Source organism: Mastigoproctus giganteus, chromosome 5, assembly GCF_048544385.1.
Source record: "Mastigoproctus giganteus isolate SK-2022 chromosome 5, ASM4854438v1, whole genome shotgun sequence".
NCBI classification, from domain to species: Eukaryota; Metazoa; Arthropoda; class Arachnida; order Uropygi; family Thelyphonidae; genus Mastigoproctus; species Mastigoproctus giganteus.
Genome location: NC_143579.1, coordinates 202641518 through 202659594, shown reverse-complemented (window position 1 = coordinate 202659594; position 18077 = coordinate 202641518). Strand labels below are relative to the sequence as shown.

General features: G+C 35.3%; 1 protein-coding gene across 1 annotated transcript in view; it reads right to left on the bottom strand.

The window, feature by feature from the left end:
- Positions 1-18077, bottom strand: part of LOC150086014 (uncharacterized) — an 84399-nt gene that overhangs the window by 35279 nt on the left and 31043 nt on the right. Inside the window, exon 4 of the mRNA XM_090374771.1 lies at positions 8642-9195. Coding sequence (XP_090230897.1) covers positions 8642-9195 — 554 coding nt within the window. The remainder of the gene's footprint in view (positions 1-8641; positions 9196-18077) is intronic.

Below are 18077 nucleotides of genomic sequence, written 5' to 3'. Positions count from 1 at the left end.
GCTCAGGACCCTGGGTGTGCCAAGCCCATACTCACCAGATGTGAGCCCCCGGGGTTAATGTCCAAGTTTGCAGTGATATAAAGGTTGGCAGGGTTGTTAACAATAATAAAGACGGTATGCTACTCCAACTAGATCTAGATAAGTCGGGCAAACGGGCTTAGAAGGGGCAACTGAAGTTTAAAATTGACAATGCAAAGCACTGCATATGGATAGCAATAACCCAAGAGAAACGTACCAACTTTGTGGTACTATACTCAGGTAAGTGGAAAGTGAAAAAGACATGGGGATAATTGTGCAGTCAAATATGAAGTTCGCTGAGCAGTGCAGATGGGCTGCCAGGGCAGGTCATGGAGTCTTGTCAATGATATATAGGAATTTTGCTAGCTGTGTCAGGGAGGTGATTATCCCATTATAGAAGGCCACACCTAGAGTACTCTGTACAGGTCTGTAGGTCTCATTTTAGGAAGGATATAGAGTTGCTAGAACGAGTACAAAGAAGGGCAACAAGATTGGTGAATGGAACAAAGGGGTGCGCTTACCAAGAAAGGCTTAAGTTCTGCAAATTGTAGCACCTGGAGAATAGGCACCTGCGGGGTGATCTGATTGAAGTGTGTAAAGCCTTGAATGGGTTGAGCAAGCAGAATGCTGGTGGGATCCTTCCTCTTGCTCAGATTAAGAACCTGAGGGGGCACAGATTCAAATTGAGGAAAGATAGTTGTAAAATAGATGTGCGGAAATTTGCCTTTAGCCAGCAGGTAGTTGATTGGTGGGACAGACTTCCATTTTCTATCATTCTTCTCTTTCTTGGTGATTCCCTTCTACTTTTGACTCTCTCTCTCTCTCTCTCTCTCTCTGGGTAACTCGGGGATTTTTTTTTTTTTGGCTTCCTTGCACCATGTAGCTAATAATAATAATAATAAGTTGAAAGCCTAAATAAATTTAAGGCTGAGCTGGACAAGAATTTGGAACGAATGTTGGGATGAAATGGTAGGGTTTTTTTTTTTTTTTTGGCTGATTCTTCATAAGCTTGCTTTCTTGCATCGTATGCCTCTGCCGATGCTAATTTGCATGATTTCTCATATTTTCATTAACTTTTCATCACATTTTACTCTGGGGAAGATATTTATGGCAATTAGGTATATCAGGTGGAGTCTTTTTTGGATTTCATTCACAGAGATATATATCCCATCTAACAAATGCATTTCAAACATTTCTGCAACTCACAATGCAGTGTAAAACACATTATTTTCAAAATTCACAAGTGATGCAGTTTTTTCGTTCACCACTGTATATGGACATAATACACGGAGCTGGATGAGTTTGTCCTTAGTTAACCACTTTCTGTTTTTTTTTTGTTTCTGGCCTGTTGTGATGGTAACATATCTCTCATTTGGAACATAAGGATCTACTCTTCTTCGTCAACTCTAATGCTCACTTCATATATTGTGGTACAACTGCAATACTAATCAATGTAGTTGTCTTCTTGAGTCATTGCCTCTACACATTTGGACATTAGAAAAGAGCTAAATATTCCAAACACATACAGATCTTTTACTGGGATATCCAACTTGGATGTGATGCTCACTACAGCAGTGACAGCTAGGAACTGGACTGTACATAATACACTAACAACTAGTGATCACTGACTGAAAATTGGGATTGGGATGTTTCACCAGGCAGTGGCAGCAAAAATCAATTCCCTTTCAGAGCATTACTTTGGGCAGTTGGACAGCTCGAGGAAAGACAATTTCACTCAAAATCTACTACAGGCATCTAAGGCCTCCGTGAAAAATGAAGATACAGGTGCCCAAGAGTGTCTCTTGGTGGATCAAAGAGCTAATGAAACTCAGTAATTCACTCAAGAAAAAGTCCAAAAATACCAGTGGAAGCAAAGGACTGGCCAAAATACCTCACCTATGCATGGAAGATGCAGTACAAAGTAGCCTGGAATCCATGCACAATTAACAATAATCTGTAGTCACCATTGTCACCCTTGAAAAAACGAATGTTGTGACAATATGGTCAATTTCCTGAATATCACTTACATAATGATCCAGCCACTGATAGTAATGAATAGATCACTGGTCACAATTCCAATTAGCAACTTGACTACTCAGACCTTCCTTTTTCCAAGGAGACATATTGCTATTCAGATTAGGAACGGGAAGTTCATGGGCATTACTTTGATAGAGCAAGAGACCACCTTAATAGTTGTTTTCAGGAGGGAATTTTCTCAAGGTGAAACTAAAACACAATCATGTCAGAAAGGTTAGGCAAACTAAGGAAGATTATGAGAAATGCTTGGTAAAGGATGCAAAGAAAAACAGCAAAGGCTTCTTTACTTATATATACTAGAAGGGGGTGAATTGCATTGGCCCACTTGATATCATTGGCTTAATTGTTGATCCTCTTCAGGTTGCTGATCAACTGAATAGGTACTGTATTTTGCATCTACATTCACACAAGGAATTTTTAGGGAAGGGGAAAGTCATTCGCACATCTTCAGTCCCTGTGGACTTGAGATGTGCAAATGTATTTCCAATTCATTAACTTTGTGATGGTATAAAGTTAATGAATTGGATTAATTGAAGTTAATGAATTGTAGTAGCTGATGAGCAACTAGCATTGCTAGATGTCATCTGGACCTTAACAGCAATGCTAAAGCGTTGATGGCTTGCCATAACAACTGTGTTAATATCTAATTGTAATAAATGATGGATATGACACCTATAGTTACATATACACAATATACCATTTTATGATTATTTTTCATAATTTCATAATTCTGAATTCAGGTTCTGTTAAGCATTGATCAGACTGACAAAAGCAAAAATCACTACCAACTGCCCTTGGACCTGTGTTCATACCTGCGATAGCTGATGAGCAACTAGCATTGCTAGATGTCATCTGGACCTTAACAGCAATGCTAAAGCATTGATGGCTTGCCATAACAACTGTGTTAATATCTAATTGTTGTTGTTGTTTGTTATTTGGTTTTTAGGAGCATTAGCAACGAAAGCCTATCTAATTGTAATAAATGATGGATATGACACCTATAGTTACATATACACAATATACCAATGGTTCTGGCAAGCAATGTCTAATCAGATCCCAACAGAAAACAGTTCTGCTGGTAACATTTCTTCCAGATCCATGCAATATCACTTGCAATACCTTTCCTTGTTGAGAAAGAAATGATACATTTGTTAATTTCTTCTCTCTTCAACCTACTTATAAATACTCAAACTCTTTAGTTGTTTATAAATGGGTATTTGACTCCTGTACAACTAGTAATGCTATGATTTTTGTGTATGTATACCAACTGCTTCTTAAGTACAAGTATTGTTTAGTAAAGATTCATATTCACCTAAAAAAGAATATCTGTAGCAATGAATTTTATTTGATGTCAGATAGTTCAACCTATAAGTATATAGCAGTTTCGAAAATTTTGGTAACTGGATAATTATTTGTCAGTTTACGATAGAGATTATAACAGGACAAAGCAGTGTAAAGCTCCATTATCTGCTACCTTTCTGCAAAGAGAAAAAACCTAAAGCAATTCATGAGATGAGTGCAGTAGTGGAAGTCCACCAGTGTTATTGCACAATGGTATAAGAAGCACCTGGGAAGATATTAGTATTCATGATGCAGAAATTCCAGAAGACAATGAAAGAACCGATTACAGAAGATTGCTATGTAGCAACTGCCTCCTCAGATCAATTTGAGTATTGACTCTGTGGATCACTTGGTTATTGCCATCCTTCCAAAAGATGAAAAGGCAGAATTGTGCAGATCAACTTTTGACCAAGTGCAACAATGACCAGAATGGCATTTTATCCCATCTGGACAACTATTGAATTCATCAGTTTGACTCCAAAACCAAGAAACATTTTTAGTATGCATTTTAAAATTTTGTAACATCTGTCAATTCTCCTGATTTTGAATACCCCCCTCCCCAAAACTTTTTTCCTAAATTCCAGTGGTATCCTGGCTAGGTTTCAGGTTTGCACAAAATACCACTTTTTTTTTTTTAATCAAATAAAGTTGGTACAAATATAAAACGAGCTAGTCAGATTCAGAATATGCTATGCAATTTTATTTATTCCTGCACCACAAGTACTACATGCCAACATGGCATATGCAATCATAATTTTGCACTGTTGGTGCAGCTTGTTGCACAGTAGCCTATAATCCTAGTATGAAAAGCTTATGCCTAATAGTATTCCCACATACATGCAGGAATTCAAGCATATGACATCATTAGAGCCACACTTACATTACAGTTTGCTTCACTTGCAGAATGTTTATAACTCGGATTGTTTTTGTTTGGGAATTTTTTAGGCACATCGGCGTCTATGGCCACAGTGTACCATTATAACTCAGAAATTCGGTAAATACTTTGTTAGATACATTGCATTTTCTTGTGCTTCCACATGAATATGAAGCAAGTGCAGAATTGTCATTTTAGCTGATTTGGAATATAGTTGTTTTAAATTTAAAAACTTTATGTATGATAACAATTCTTTCAGCCTTAGCTGAAGAAAAATTATAAATTCAAAATCTTGAAAAACAAACTGATTCAAACTTCAATATAATACAAACTGTTAAATGCAAAGATAGGCAATTTACAAGATTTATCAAGGAAATGTATAAAAAACATGACTGGTTCTGTAGTTGAGGCATCAAAATTGCCCCATATCACTGATTTACGTCAGTCATATGGGGCATTTTTCTGATCTACCATGTGATTGTTCATTATTATATTAATGAATTGATAGACATCACACTATTAGATCACATGGTAGATTAAGTAATTTATTATCAAAATGATACAGTTTTAAAGTAATTGAACTGCCTCAATGCCAAACCTTAGTCTTGCCAAACATTTAAATTATTCATGGCTACATTTTGGGAACTCATTGTTTTCTGTTTTCAGACCTATGGGGGAATAGGACATTGTTTGATGAGTGGTCCTACAAGTTTTCAATTTGATAATATTTGATTATTTTCAATACGATGTATTCTAATTATGCTAGTCCTTTTACAATTGTCATATAATTATTACACTTTTGCTTATTATTTAATTAACTTACATATTAATAAATAAAGATAGTTTATAAAAACCCCCCTTGAGTTACTCTCAAAAATTAGTTGGAAGAGCTTACCTGTTAATGTGATCCAGACGAGGAGTTGCTTGGTTCTTGCCCCATCAGGCACGAATTACGTTAACAGATAAGACCTTCCAACTGATTCTGAGAGTAGCTCTAGGGTTTTCATAACTTATCTTTATTAATTTGTAAGTTAATTAAATTATAAGCAAAAGTGTAATAATTATATGACAATTGTACATATAAAGAACACTAGCATAATTAAAATACATTGTATTGAAAATAATCAAATATCATTATCAAATTGAAAACTTGTTCTATCAAACAATGTTCTATCCTCCATAGGCCTGAAGACAGAAAACAGCAGGTTCCCAAAATGTAGTCATAAATAGTTTAAGTATTTGGCATTGAGGTAGTTCAATTCCTTTAAAACTCTATCATTTTGATAACAAATTACTTAATCTGTCACACTTGATATAATAATGCACTGTCTATCAATTCATTAATGTAAATCACTTGACCAATTTGCATCTAGCAATTTTTTTGGCAATGTTAATATAGAAATACAATTGGGTAGTGAGTTTACATAATGAAAAAGTAAAGCATAAATAGATATGTTATTAGATAAGAAATACAATGAGCCAAGAAAGGTTGTTTGCCCTATCTATGCATTCTACAGAAAGAGAATTATTACAGATATACCAGGTTTTAACCAGAAGGTAGAGAAGAGATATTTTGTTTAACATAAGCTTCAACAAATATGTTTCATTTTTAAATAACTATTATTAGCAAAAAAATATACTAGGAAGTTTAAAAAATCATAACATAACGTGCAACATCCCTGTTATAACTAACTCTCACTCACTGTAATTCATCCTTGAAGTCTTTTTTGCAATGGCAATCAGTTTTCCGATTATGACAAGGCTCAGGGATTTTAGGTAAATACAGGCATACCTCGATTAACGAATAGGATGCGTTCCACGAAATTACTTCGTTAAGCGAAACTTCGTTTTCAGAGGTAAAAATACTATGGCCAGAATAGGGATACGTTCCTACTTAAAGAAAATGAAAAGCTTTTTTTCGAACAAAGAAATGTTTTATTAAATAAACAGTCAACTTACATACAAAGTGAAATCACATTTTAAAATATGAGGTTAAAGTTGATTGTTTATGCTTTTTTTCTCTTTCATTTAACAATTGCCTATACGGAGTTATTGCATTTAACACTGATCGCTTAACTATAACACTTCTTCCTAAATCAGGATCATTTTCACTAAAAAAATTTAAAACGTTTTCAATGTCATTTAAGCACCTTTTTAAATCTTTGGTTGTTAACACTTTTTCGGCAGGAACTTCTTTAACTTCGCCTTCATTATCTTTGTCTTCATTGCTAACAAGGTTTTCTAAATCTTCCACTGAAAAACCATCATCTTCTGCATTCAATAAATTTCTAACATCCTCTTCATCGACATTTTCGAAACCTATTGATTGAGCCATCTGGATAACTTCATTTCTAATTTCTTGGATGTTATTTTCTTCTTCTAGTACAACTTCTGGCCATATTTTGCGCCAAACTCCATTTAAACATTTCTTAGTGACTTCTTTCCAAGAACTATCAATGTTTTCAATTGCGTAGTTTTTCCAAAAAGTTTTAACTGTCATTTCCTCTTTATCCTCTAGTTCAGGTAAATTGCTTAAAATTCGACGCAGATAATAAGCTTTAAATGATGCTATTACTCCCTGATCCAATGGTTGAATCAGGGAAGTTGTGTTTGCTGGAAGAAACACAACTTTGACAGGAATGCATGTGTCCAACGTGTTAAGATCAGTAGGATGTCCCGGAGCATTGTCTAACAACAAAAGAGCTTTTTCTTCAAAGTTGTTTTTTTTTTTGACAATACCGTTTTACTCCAGGACAAAAGTGGTTAACAAACCAATCAGTAAATAACTCCTTGGTAACCCACGCTTTTCTATTTGCTTTCCATATTACAGGTAAATTCATTTTTATGTTACCTTTTAACGCCCTCGGATTTTCTGAATGGTAAACTAATAACAATTTTAATTTATAATCGCCAGAGGCATTTGATCCAAAGAGTAACGTTAAACGGTCTTTGGCTGCTTTGAACCCAGCAGCTGATTTTTCTTCAATAGAAATGAAGCTTTTTGTTGGTAGCCGTTTCCAGAACAAACCGCTTTCGTCAACATTGAACACCAAATTTGGTGGAAAATTTTCACGTTCAATTATTTCCTTTAGTTTTTCTGGAAACTTATTTGCAGCTTCTCCTGTTAATTTTACACTATGAATCCTGGCCCGTTTTTTTTAAATTTCTCGAACCAACCACGAGAAGCCCTAAAGGTTTCCGTAATTTCTTCAGTTTGTTTAGATTTCAGGTGATTAAACAAAAATAATGCTTTTTCTTGAATCACCATTTGACTTAAAGGCATATGACGTTGTGACATATCATCTATCCACAAACTTAACATTTTCTCCATTTTTTCTAAAATTGGATTCCTTAAGCGAGTTAATTTTGCCGCTGTAACATCTGTACAATTCTGAGCAGACTGTTTTATTTTTTCTGATTGACTTAGTATGGTTGTTAAAGTTGATTGCGCTAATCCTAAAGAATGTGCCACATCAGATTTTCTTTCGCCGCTTTCAACACGTCGTACGATATTTAGTTTAGTTTCCAAAGAAATTGCTTTTCTTTTCTTTGATTCTGACATTTTAATTAACTAAAACAAAAATATTTCTATTAAAATTTACAAAATCTACGTTATGTAATGCTACAAAGAACCTACGTCGATTATTGCAATGCGCCACACTGAAACAACGTCAATCATGTAAACAACAACTAAATTATGCGATTGACGCGCAAAACTGTTATAACAGACACGCCCGCAGCTCGGGAATACGTAACGAGTCGCCGTCAGTCACCAATCGAATGATTGTCGGGCGTTGGTCTTAAATTGGAATATTTTTTTATGTTAAATGGGGCTTGAAATTGCCAACTTCGTTATATCGAGGCTTCGTTATCAGAGGTAACGTTAACCGAGGTATGCCTGTACAAATCCTTATTGGGTCAACCTTATAAACTAAACAGTGGGCATATCTGTTACTTTTCTAAAGCAATGTACACATGGGTGGCTTAGATTTCAATTTAAACAAGAAAGTCGCAGGCTAACTGTAACTAAATTTGTCTGTAGCCTAAGAATAACTGACAGATGAAACAACTTTGTGTCTGATCTTATGTAAACAGGAAACTTATTTTAATTTAAAAAAGAAAGAATGGATAAATACTTAAATTATATAAATAAAAATTAATGAAGGATATATGTGTTACAATAAATGGTATTTTAATTCTTTTTATTATTAGGTGATATTTACATATGTAAATTTGTTTCCTTGTATCATTTTGTCAATATTAATTCTGTACATTAGGCACTATTACAGAAAACAAAAAACTGTTTTATTATAAAACTTCTTACATATATACAATGAAGAACATCAGTCTTAATGTTTACTATTCATTCACTAATATTCTGCTTTCATTTCTCTGTAATAAATACTGACGTTTCATTTCAAATATGATAACTGCAGCTAACATAGAACAGTTTAGGCTTTGAACTCTGTTTTCAAGAGGTATAAGAACCTGAATACTACCCCAATCAAATGCCAGTTTTTTGGATTGAATACTCAAACCTTCTGTTTCACTTCCTATTATTAAAACAGATTCATTTGTACCAAAATTGATATCGGTATATAAATAATGCTGAAAAGGAATATTCTTATAAATATTCAGTTTCGTTTCATCTGCATACGATTCATCTACTTGAATGATTTCCTGATTTTCATCAATTTCTGTATCCACATAATTCTTCTTATCCTGTATATATATTAATTTGGCTGCCAAACGATCATCAAGTTCTCCTTTGTCTGAGTTCAATGGCTCACTGCCAGCTATGTACATCATTGCTTTCTTTGGTATGTAGTTGATTATGTGTTCCCACTGGACATTTAACAAGGGAACACGGAAATGAGCTCCACACCCTGCTCTTAGTACTCTTGAATCCCATATATCAATGCAATCTGGAAAAGAAAATATTGGTAATCTTAATTTTATTTTGAAATATATTTCCATAGTGTGTATATATATATTTATACATATATATTAAATAGAACAGGACTTAACAAATCTTGGGTATCAGGTCACCATAGCAATAGAATTTTACAGGTCTATCTAGCAGCTGTGGGATTGAACTATGAGTACTTTGTTTTATGAGTGCCATAACCTTTGACACAGGTACAGTACAATGGACTCTTAGTATTAATGCTAAACTATTGAGATCATTCACTTATGGAATTAATCTTATTGGTTGAAGAAACATGATAAAGAATGACAGTGTCCAACAAATCACATTATTTAATTGATTTAAATTTGTAAAAGCAATAAAGTAGTAGTTGAATATTCACAAGAAACGGATACTGAAACTTTTGCCTATCGTTTCAAATGCCATCATCGATGCAAATACAACCAGTGTCAGGTGAGTATATAGAGGGAGGAAGAAAATTTCTTATACTTTGGGAGTGCTATTGAGAGCTATGGCAAAAGAGTATAAAGGATGAATGGTGGAGAAAACAGAAGTGCAAAGTTATTTAACCACCACCTGCATATCAAATAGGATCATATTTGACCTTGTTCAAATATTTTTGCATTTTTCCAATTTAGATGTATGTCAGTTTCACTGTTAGGTATATGTATCTGTATTTTTATTTATTTATTTTTATTTTTTGAAGAAAGAAAAAATCTGTTTCTTGGTTATACACCTAGAGTGGGGCTGCAATCAAATCTGACCTCATTTGGTAAATACGTTCTGGATTATAAATTCTTTGAAACAAATCAAACATAGTTTTTATTGCTTCCTTAGGCTTGTTTATATAGCCTACTGATCTTTATGACTTCCTTAAATTGTTTCTGCCCTTCTGCAATTGTAGTGTTTCATGTGAACATGTCACTAACTCTATAGGTTTACATGCTTTGGGGGTAAGATTTCTTTTTGCTGGGCATATTTTAAGCTTCTTTTTTGTAGCATAAATACAATGTTTTGTGTAAACACGTCAACTCTGTAGAATTTTGTGGATTTAAATATTTCTCAAGACATATTTTAGGCTTATTTTTGTGGCATGTGTGTGTGTGTGTGTGTGTGTGTGTGTGTGTGTGTGTGTGTGTGTGTGTGTGTGTGTGTGGTGCAGTGTTTTTTAGTACAAATGTGTCACTAAATCTTTATAGATTTTTGTGTTTTTGAGTAAGATTTAAATTTTTTCCCAGGCTTGTTTTTGTAATGCTTTGACGATCACTGTGTTTTCCCGTTTCCAATGAAAATGCAACTTAGGGGAACAGTTGACATTTTGTGTATACAGCCACTCCTTGATTTATGTAAGAGTTGCGTTCTGTGGAACTCTACATAAGTCGGAATTTCCCTAAATGCTTATGCAGCACTCGCAACTGTGCTCATCGCATTGTTTGAATCAAAAAAGAAATGTTCGACGAACATGTAAATAGAATTATTTATTGTATTTATTCAATTCTTCATCTCATGCACAGGAAAAATTACAAAAGCGTGCAGTTTAAAAAATTTCAAAAAAAGAGAGGAGACAACATAACATCAGTAAGTTTTACCTCTCAAGCATCGTTGCCAGAATTGACGTCTTTAGCTGATAAGTACGCCGCTGCGGAGGTTGAGGGCTGTGGAGATTTAGAAGGGGTCGGCTGCTCAACCTTACGAAAGAACATATTAATAGATGACTGGACGGTGGCTTTTTTCTTTTAATCCTAGATTTCTTTGTAGCAAGCAGGCATATCATTCACCCCTCTAACTTTTAAGAATCATTCACTGTCAAGATCCATCTTCTCAAATCTCACATTGCAGATGCAATTTCACAAAAAGCCATTGTGAAATGTGAAATCTGGTGATGAAGCATCTTGGCTCCTCATTTGGTTCATCTTGAGCTTCATCAGCATTTTCTTCTTTCACTATCGCTGCCTGCAAGTCAACAAGTTCTTCGTTAGATAATTCCTTATCTTTCTCTATTAACTCCTCTTCTTTGGCATCAACTTCCAACTGAAGTAGTTCTGCAACCTTTACAATCTTATCTGTAACCTCATGTGATCCGTCTTTTTCAAATCCTTCGACCTTTTATGTGCAACGGGCATATTTTCTTCCATGCGCCATTTAAACAACTTTTAGTAATTTCTGCACAGGCCTTATTAATGTTTAAGATGGCATGATAAATACTGTAAGATTTCCAAAAGTCTCTTAATGTAAAGTTTTTCTCATCGTCTACTGCAGACTTTGCCTGAGCAAAAATTTGTGCATAAATAGTATGCTTTTAAATTTGAAATAACACTCTGATCCATAGGTTGGATGAGTGAAGTTGTGTTTGGCGGTAGAAATATGACTCTCACATTCGAATTGAAATCATCTAGATGCGTAGGATATCCAAGAGCATTATCTAATGAAAGCAAAATCTTTAAAGGAACGTTGTTGTCTTTACAATATTTTTCAACCTTAGGAATGAAGCAGCATTTAAACCAATCCTCAAAGAGAGATTATTATCCATGCTCTCTGATTCTATTGGAAATGCATGGGTAGGGTGGCTTTATTGATGCCCTTAAATGCACAAGGATTTCCAAAATGGTACACAAGCAGAGGTTTTAATCTGTAATCTCCTGCTGCATTAGCCCCAAGCAAGAGCATGGCCCTATCTTTTGAATATAGAGTAGTCTCATCAATGTTAAAAATTTGCTGTGTTGAATATTTTTCATTAATATTTTTTTCCAACACATCACAAAATTTCTCTGCAGCTGCAGAATCGGCACTGGCAACTTCACCGGATAATTTAATGTTGTGGAAACTAGCGAAATGCTTGAACCTATTAACCCATCCGTTGCTTGCCACGAACTTGGCTTGGAGTTTGCTGTACTTATCCTTAATATCTTCATAAATACTTGTTGCTTTTGCTTGAATGGTCATTAGACTCACTAATGCATTTAAGATCAGTAGTGATCACTACTGATCTTAAATGCATTGATCCTTTGACATGTTCTTTTATACGAGCACTGTCCTTTAAAATAGTATTCTCCGTTGAAGCAGCCAGACCTAATTCCTTTGCAAAATAGATGACAAACTTTGTCCTACTTCATAATCATTTTTATCTTCATTTCTAAATCAATTTTGTTTCTTTTCCTAACATTACCACCACTTGCACTTTTTGTTAGTCGCTTTCCCTTCATCATTGTAATAAGTAAATAGGAATGAAAAGAAGATTCTGAAAATTTATGTTTTTATATGATTGAAGATATCAGTGAAGGGAAACTCATTTCATCATAATACTGTAATGTAAAAAACCACAAAATTCCAGTTATCGGTATCATCGCAAATGCAATAAGATCGAGTTTACTACCTGTTTATATATAATTAGATGCACTAACAGAAAAGCCAAATAAACTGGAAAGTGCAAATTGTTTTATGGTCGTGACCTCCAGAAATGTGTTTTAGAAAAATATCACAAAGGCATTCAAAATTGTTTCTTATAACAGAACATATGATAATGATGAAAGTGTAGTGCAATTTCCATTATAAAAATGACCTTTTAGAGAGATAAACAGCTTAGTAATATAGTGAAATTTTTAAATTCCAAAGACTTCGAACAAATTACAAAAAAAAAAAAAAAAAAAAACCAACAATGTGTATCGGGTTCACATTACGATGATATTTTCACAATATCTCCATTTATCCCTACAGATGCAAAATAAGTTCCCATATTTTTTTCAGTTTTTCACCGGCCAGCAAAAAATTTACATGAAGTTGAATTTGCGTAAGTCGGGGAATTCTTGCATGTATATATAACTTGTTCAATCTTCTTGCCCTTAAGATTTCTTCAATTTGTCCACTTTTTTCCCTTATTGCATTTTCAACCATATCACCATTTTATACAATAAATGGGAAATTTAAGTCTACTGTGTTTTTTTTTTTTTCATATAATTTATTGGCATATTTATCTATTTTCCTTCTAGCCCTCTATTTTCCATAGAACTTAGTCTTGCCAAATGAGATACTTTTCAAGAACGAATCCCCTGCAGAATTACTGTACAATTACATGAGAAATTCATCACCTAATTCTCAAAATTATAATGCAAATGTTATTTATTCAATACCACAATTTTGATTGGTCATTTTTTCATCACTATTTATTTCTGTCACAAAGCCAATAAACTGATTTAAATAACTTGATTAAAACAAATAAAATAAAAGTAAAACGATTTTCTGTTTTGCCAAGTTCACGGCACAGCTATGGGTGCTCCTGTCAGTTCTATTATAGCCATGGAGGAACTTGAGAGTCAAATATTTTTGGATTTGCCTGTCCCCATAACTCCTGGTGTTGAAATCTTTGCAATTTTCCCTCGGGGATCAGAAACTCAACTACTTCAATATCTCAATTCCCCTTCACCTTTTATCCAGTTTACTGTTGAGCTGGAAGCAAATAATACCCTTTCTTTTCTGGAAGTTTTGGTCCAACACGTAGGTTCATGTTTTACAACCTTGGTTTTTAGGAAACCTATATGTGGAGGCCACTTTACGAAGCACGGCACATGCCTTGTTTACCCATGCTCCGACCCATTCCAGCTCTATGGAGCTGGAATGGGTCGGGCAGGCAATTAGAGATTTCCAAAGGGAGGAGCTTTCCAACTATGGTTATCCAACTCAATTTTGGATAGGTGTGAATTACAAGCAACTTCCTGGTAGGAAATTGCGTTCCATTATTTCTAAGGTGAAAATACCCATCCCCTCTTCTTGAGTAGCGATTCTGTGTACCGCATTACATGTTCAGATTGTGGGGGTTGTTGTGTAGGCAAAACTGCTATGAGATTAAAATATCATGTTTCAGAACATGAAGGGTCTCTCTGATCTGCTAATTTTGAATGCTCTGCTGTTGCTGAGCATTATTGTGCAGCACAACCTTGATCCCCAATGTGACGTTGAGATCATAGACTACATACATGACTACCGCCAGTGCTCATGGCTTGAGGCACTACACATATCCAATTGTAACAGTGTCTTGAGCCGTAATAAGGGAGTACATATACACCCAGTTATGGAATCTGCAATTTTACAGTGCGATGAGTGCTGGTGTTCGTCTCGTGTACATGGTTTTGCATTAATGGCACCAGACAAATGTTTGTTTGTTTGTTATTTGGTTTTTAGGAGCAATAGCAAACCATTATGTGGAGGCCAATTTACGAAGCACGGCACATGCCTTGTTTACCCATGCTCCGACCCATACCAGCTCCATAGGGGACAAGCAATTAGAGATTTCCAAAGGGAGGAGCTTTCCAACTATGTTGCTTCGGGGATATGCGGTGGTCATTCTCTGACCTTTCCGCATCCTCCGTATTTGGTGGTCACGGGCTCGAACCCCGGTCTAATCAAGAAGCATGTGCTACGCACTGCCGCTCCTGCCCACCTGGCTACGGAGGCACTCCAGACAAATGACCTTGCCCAGTAACTCTTATTTTATTTTATTCCATGAAACGTATATACATGCACCATTCGCCTCATGTACATGGACATATGATTCATGATCATGGCAAGTCGACTCTTACATCATTATTCCATGTAACGTATATATGCCACCATTCACTATTCAGCTGAAGAAGGGACACCTCACCCCAAAAGCTACTGTTTTTTCTTTTATTTTATTTCCATCGGTTTTATGTACCTTTTATTTTATTTGTTTTAATAAAGTTATTTAAATCAGTTTATCGGTCATGACAGAAATAAATATAATAATACAAACCAAAACTCGAGGCCCATTTTCTAATGGCCATTTTTTGAAATCTTCGCACACAGATAAGTGATGATTAGCATTACTGAAACTTATTTTAGCAGCAAACCATGTAATTTGTGGAAACTCAATAGTTTCAGGAATCAAGCTGAAACAATCACTGATCTTATAGACATATCTGAATGCAATACATGATCCAAAGTTCTTTTGCCACTCCAGAATGCTAGATGTGTACCCAGAATTGATTTGTTATTTGTAAAAACAATATATTTACTACATTTCAGTTATGACAATTTTCGATGAATTTTAATACTTAAATATTTTAATACAGTCAGTCCTTGTATAACACGTGTTTACACTACACAAATTCGATCATGCACGATTTATAAATAGGGGAACGATATTGTGTATAACACGAACCGAATTCGCTTATGCACGATTTGCCTTTGTATTTACAAGAAATGGGAGTCCTACGTGGAATCACTCCAACTGAACGCAACACGATAGGAATGAAGAGAAGATTCTGAAAATGTATTTATGTTTTTTTTTATATCAGTGAAGGAGAAACACATTTCACCATAAGGTAAAAACCCACACAATTCCAGCTATCGATATTTATCGCAAATGCAATTAGATCGAGTTTACTACCAGTTTATAATAGATTCCACTAGCAGAAACGCAACTGGAAACTGTTTTTATTGTTTTATGGTAGTAAACCCCAGAAATGTGCTTTAGTAAAATGTGAGGTGTTAATAGTGTATCTCTGCCTTTATGGTGTTGTTTATTCAGTTGCTACAAAGTTGCGCACAGCTTTGTTTATGTATATCGACCGTGCCTCCATTTTGTAATTGTGCTTTATTCCCTAAAAATGAGTAAAATACTTAAAAGGTGTGAAAAGGAAGTGTCCTGGGGAAGACACTGCAGATTCAGAGAGAAAAAGAAAAAGAAAAGCAATATCGATAAACAGAGGCGGACTGGATCAAAAATTCTTACCTGGGAAAATTTGTAGTGGCCTCATACTATGGTTTATGGCCAAAATCACACTGGCCTCCGGCCCACTGGAGTTTCCCCAGTAAGGCTTATGGCCAGTCCGCCTCTGTCAATAGAGAAAAAATATGAAATTGTTAAACGCTTTGAGCGAAATGAAAGACCATGTGATATTGCACGTGCTACAGGCCTAAATGAGGCAATGCTGAGAATTAGAAAGATGCATAAAAACAACTTTCATAGCAGGAACAACTCAAAGTGTAATTAAAATTCATTAGATCAAGACACAAAGAATTGGAAGAGATGGAACGGGTGTCATCTGTTTCGATAGAAAATCAAACAAAAAACAAGTTTGCTTACGATAGAAGCAAAAGCATTAGCAATATTTTATTACGTAATAGTCGTAATAAAATACTTACGTATTTTATTACGATAATTTATTGTGTTTGATAATGTTGTGGTTACAAATGCGTGTTCAATCTTGGATGGTCGGCACCTAACCACAACAGGCCCTATTTTTCCCATAGGGCCTGTTGTTTATATTACATGATTTTGCATTGCACGAGGGTTTCTAGGAACACAACTATCGTGCTATACGAGGACTGCCTGTACTTGTTTTCAGAGACTTTTCAAACTTAATTAGATAGAATTTTATAAATACGGGTCGACCGTCACTAATCCGGCAGCGTTGGGACCTGTGGGATGCCGTGTTAGTGAGTTTACCTTGGCACCTCCGTAGCCAGGTGGGCAGGAATAGCAGTGCGTAGCACGCGCTTATTGAATAGACCGGGGTTCGAGCCCATGACCACCAAATAAAGAGGATGCGGAAAGGTCAGGGAATGACCACCGCATACCCCAGGAGCAATATGGTCTTAGTTGCTAATGCTCCTAAAAAAAAAAAAAAAAGTGAGTTTACCGGATCATCGGTGGTTATTTTAGCATATACATTTACCCAACAGCTAACTTTAACACGTTGACTGCCAAGCTAGTTTAAGAAAAAAATTCCCCATGGGGCCAAAAAATATTCAGCAAATAATTTGATTAATATTTCTAAAATAAATATTGTAATGTCAGTGTTGTCGTTTTTTCACTTAAAATATATATATATAAAAAGAGAAACTTTTTTTTATGTCACATATATGTGGCTGACGTGGCCCAGGAGGTTACTTTATTTCTTGAGAAGCCGTGTCGGCCACATACGTGTTACGCTATTACGGCATACATATGAAGGTCGTTTGTGATTAGTTTATTGCATGCACGGCAATCGCTGAAATAAAACTAATTGCAATAAAATAAACTCTCAAACATCGCAATAAGTTTGTCAGTATTGTTAGAGAATTTGTAAAAACAATTTCATTAGCACGCTGTATTATCCATCATATTGTATTGCGTTTTTCCGCAAGTTTGAACAAGTGTGTTCTAAAAAAAAAAAATCTAAAAAGGAATGGCTAAAAGAAAATTACTAAAATAAGAGGAACTGAGAGAAATGCTAGAATTTACGATTAAGCAGACTTAAACTTCTCACAGGACACACCACTGTCGAGTTTTTTCAGAGGTTCAACTTTATCTGTTATGGACAATGTACAGTGTTTGCACTGACCGGGCTAACTAGGTGGGTAAAGTGTCAGCCTGGCAACCCAAAGGTTGCCAGGCAGGCACTTTGAATCCCGCATCGGGCTTGGATCAGAGTAAAATGCAAAAACTTTGGGAGGTGCATTATGGCCACAGAAGCTGATGCGCCAACAACTAACAAAAAAAAAAAAAAAAAGTGTTTGCATGGCTGGGGCTAAATGTGAACAGGTTATAATAATAAATGCAGAAAAACAAGTGGGAATGGCTTGAAAATTTGAAATTACATTCGCGGAAATAATGTCCGAATTAGCGGTGGCCAGATTATTGATGGTCAACCTGTATATAAATTAAAAAAAAAAAAAAAAAAAAAGGACCAAAAGTGATGCGTGGAAAATCCAGAAATCAAAAAAAAAGTGCAATTTGTGTTAAAGAACAGCTTTCCAAGTAACCTTGCTTGTTGTTTGTTTGTTTGTTTGTTATTCAGTTTTTAGGAGCATTAGCAACTAAGGCCATATTGCTCCGGGATATGCGGTGATCATTCCCTGACCTTTCTGCATCCTCCGTAT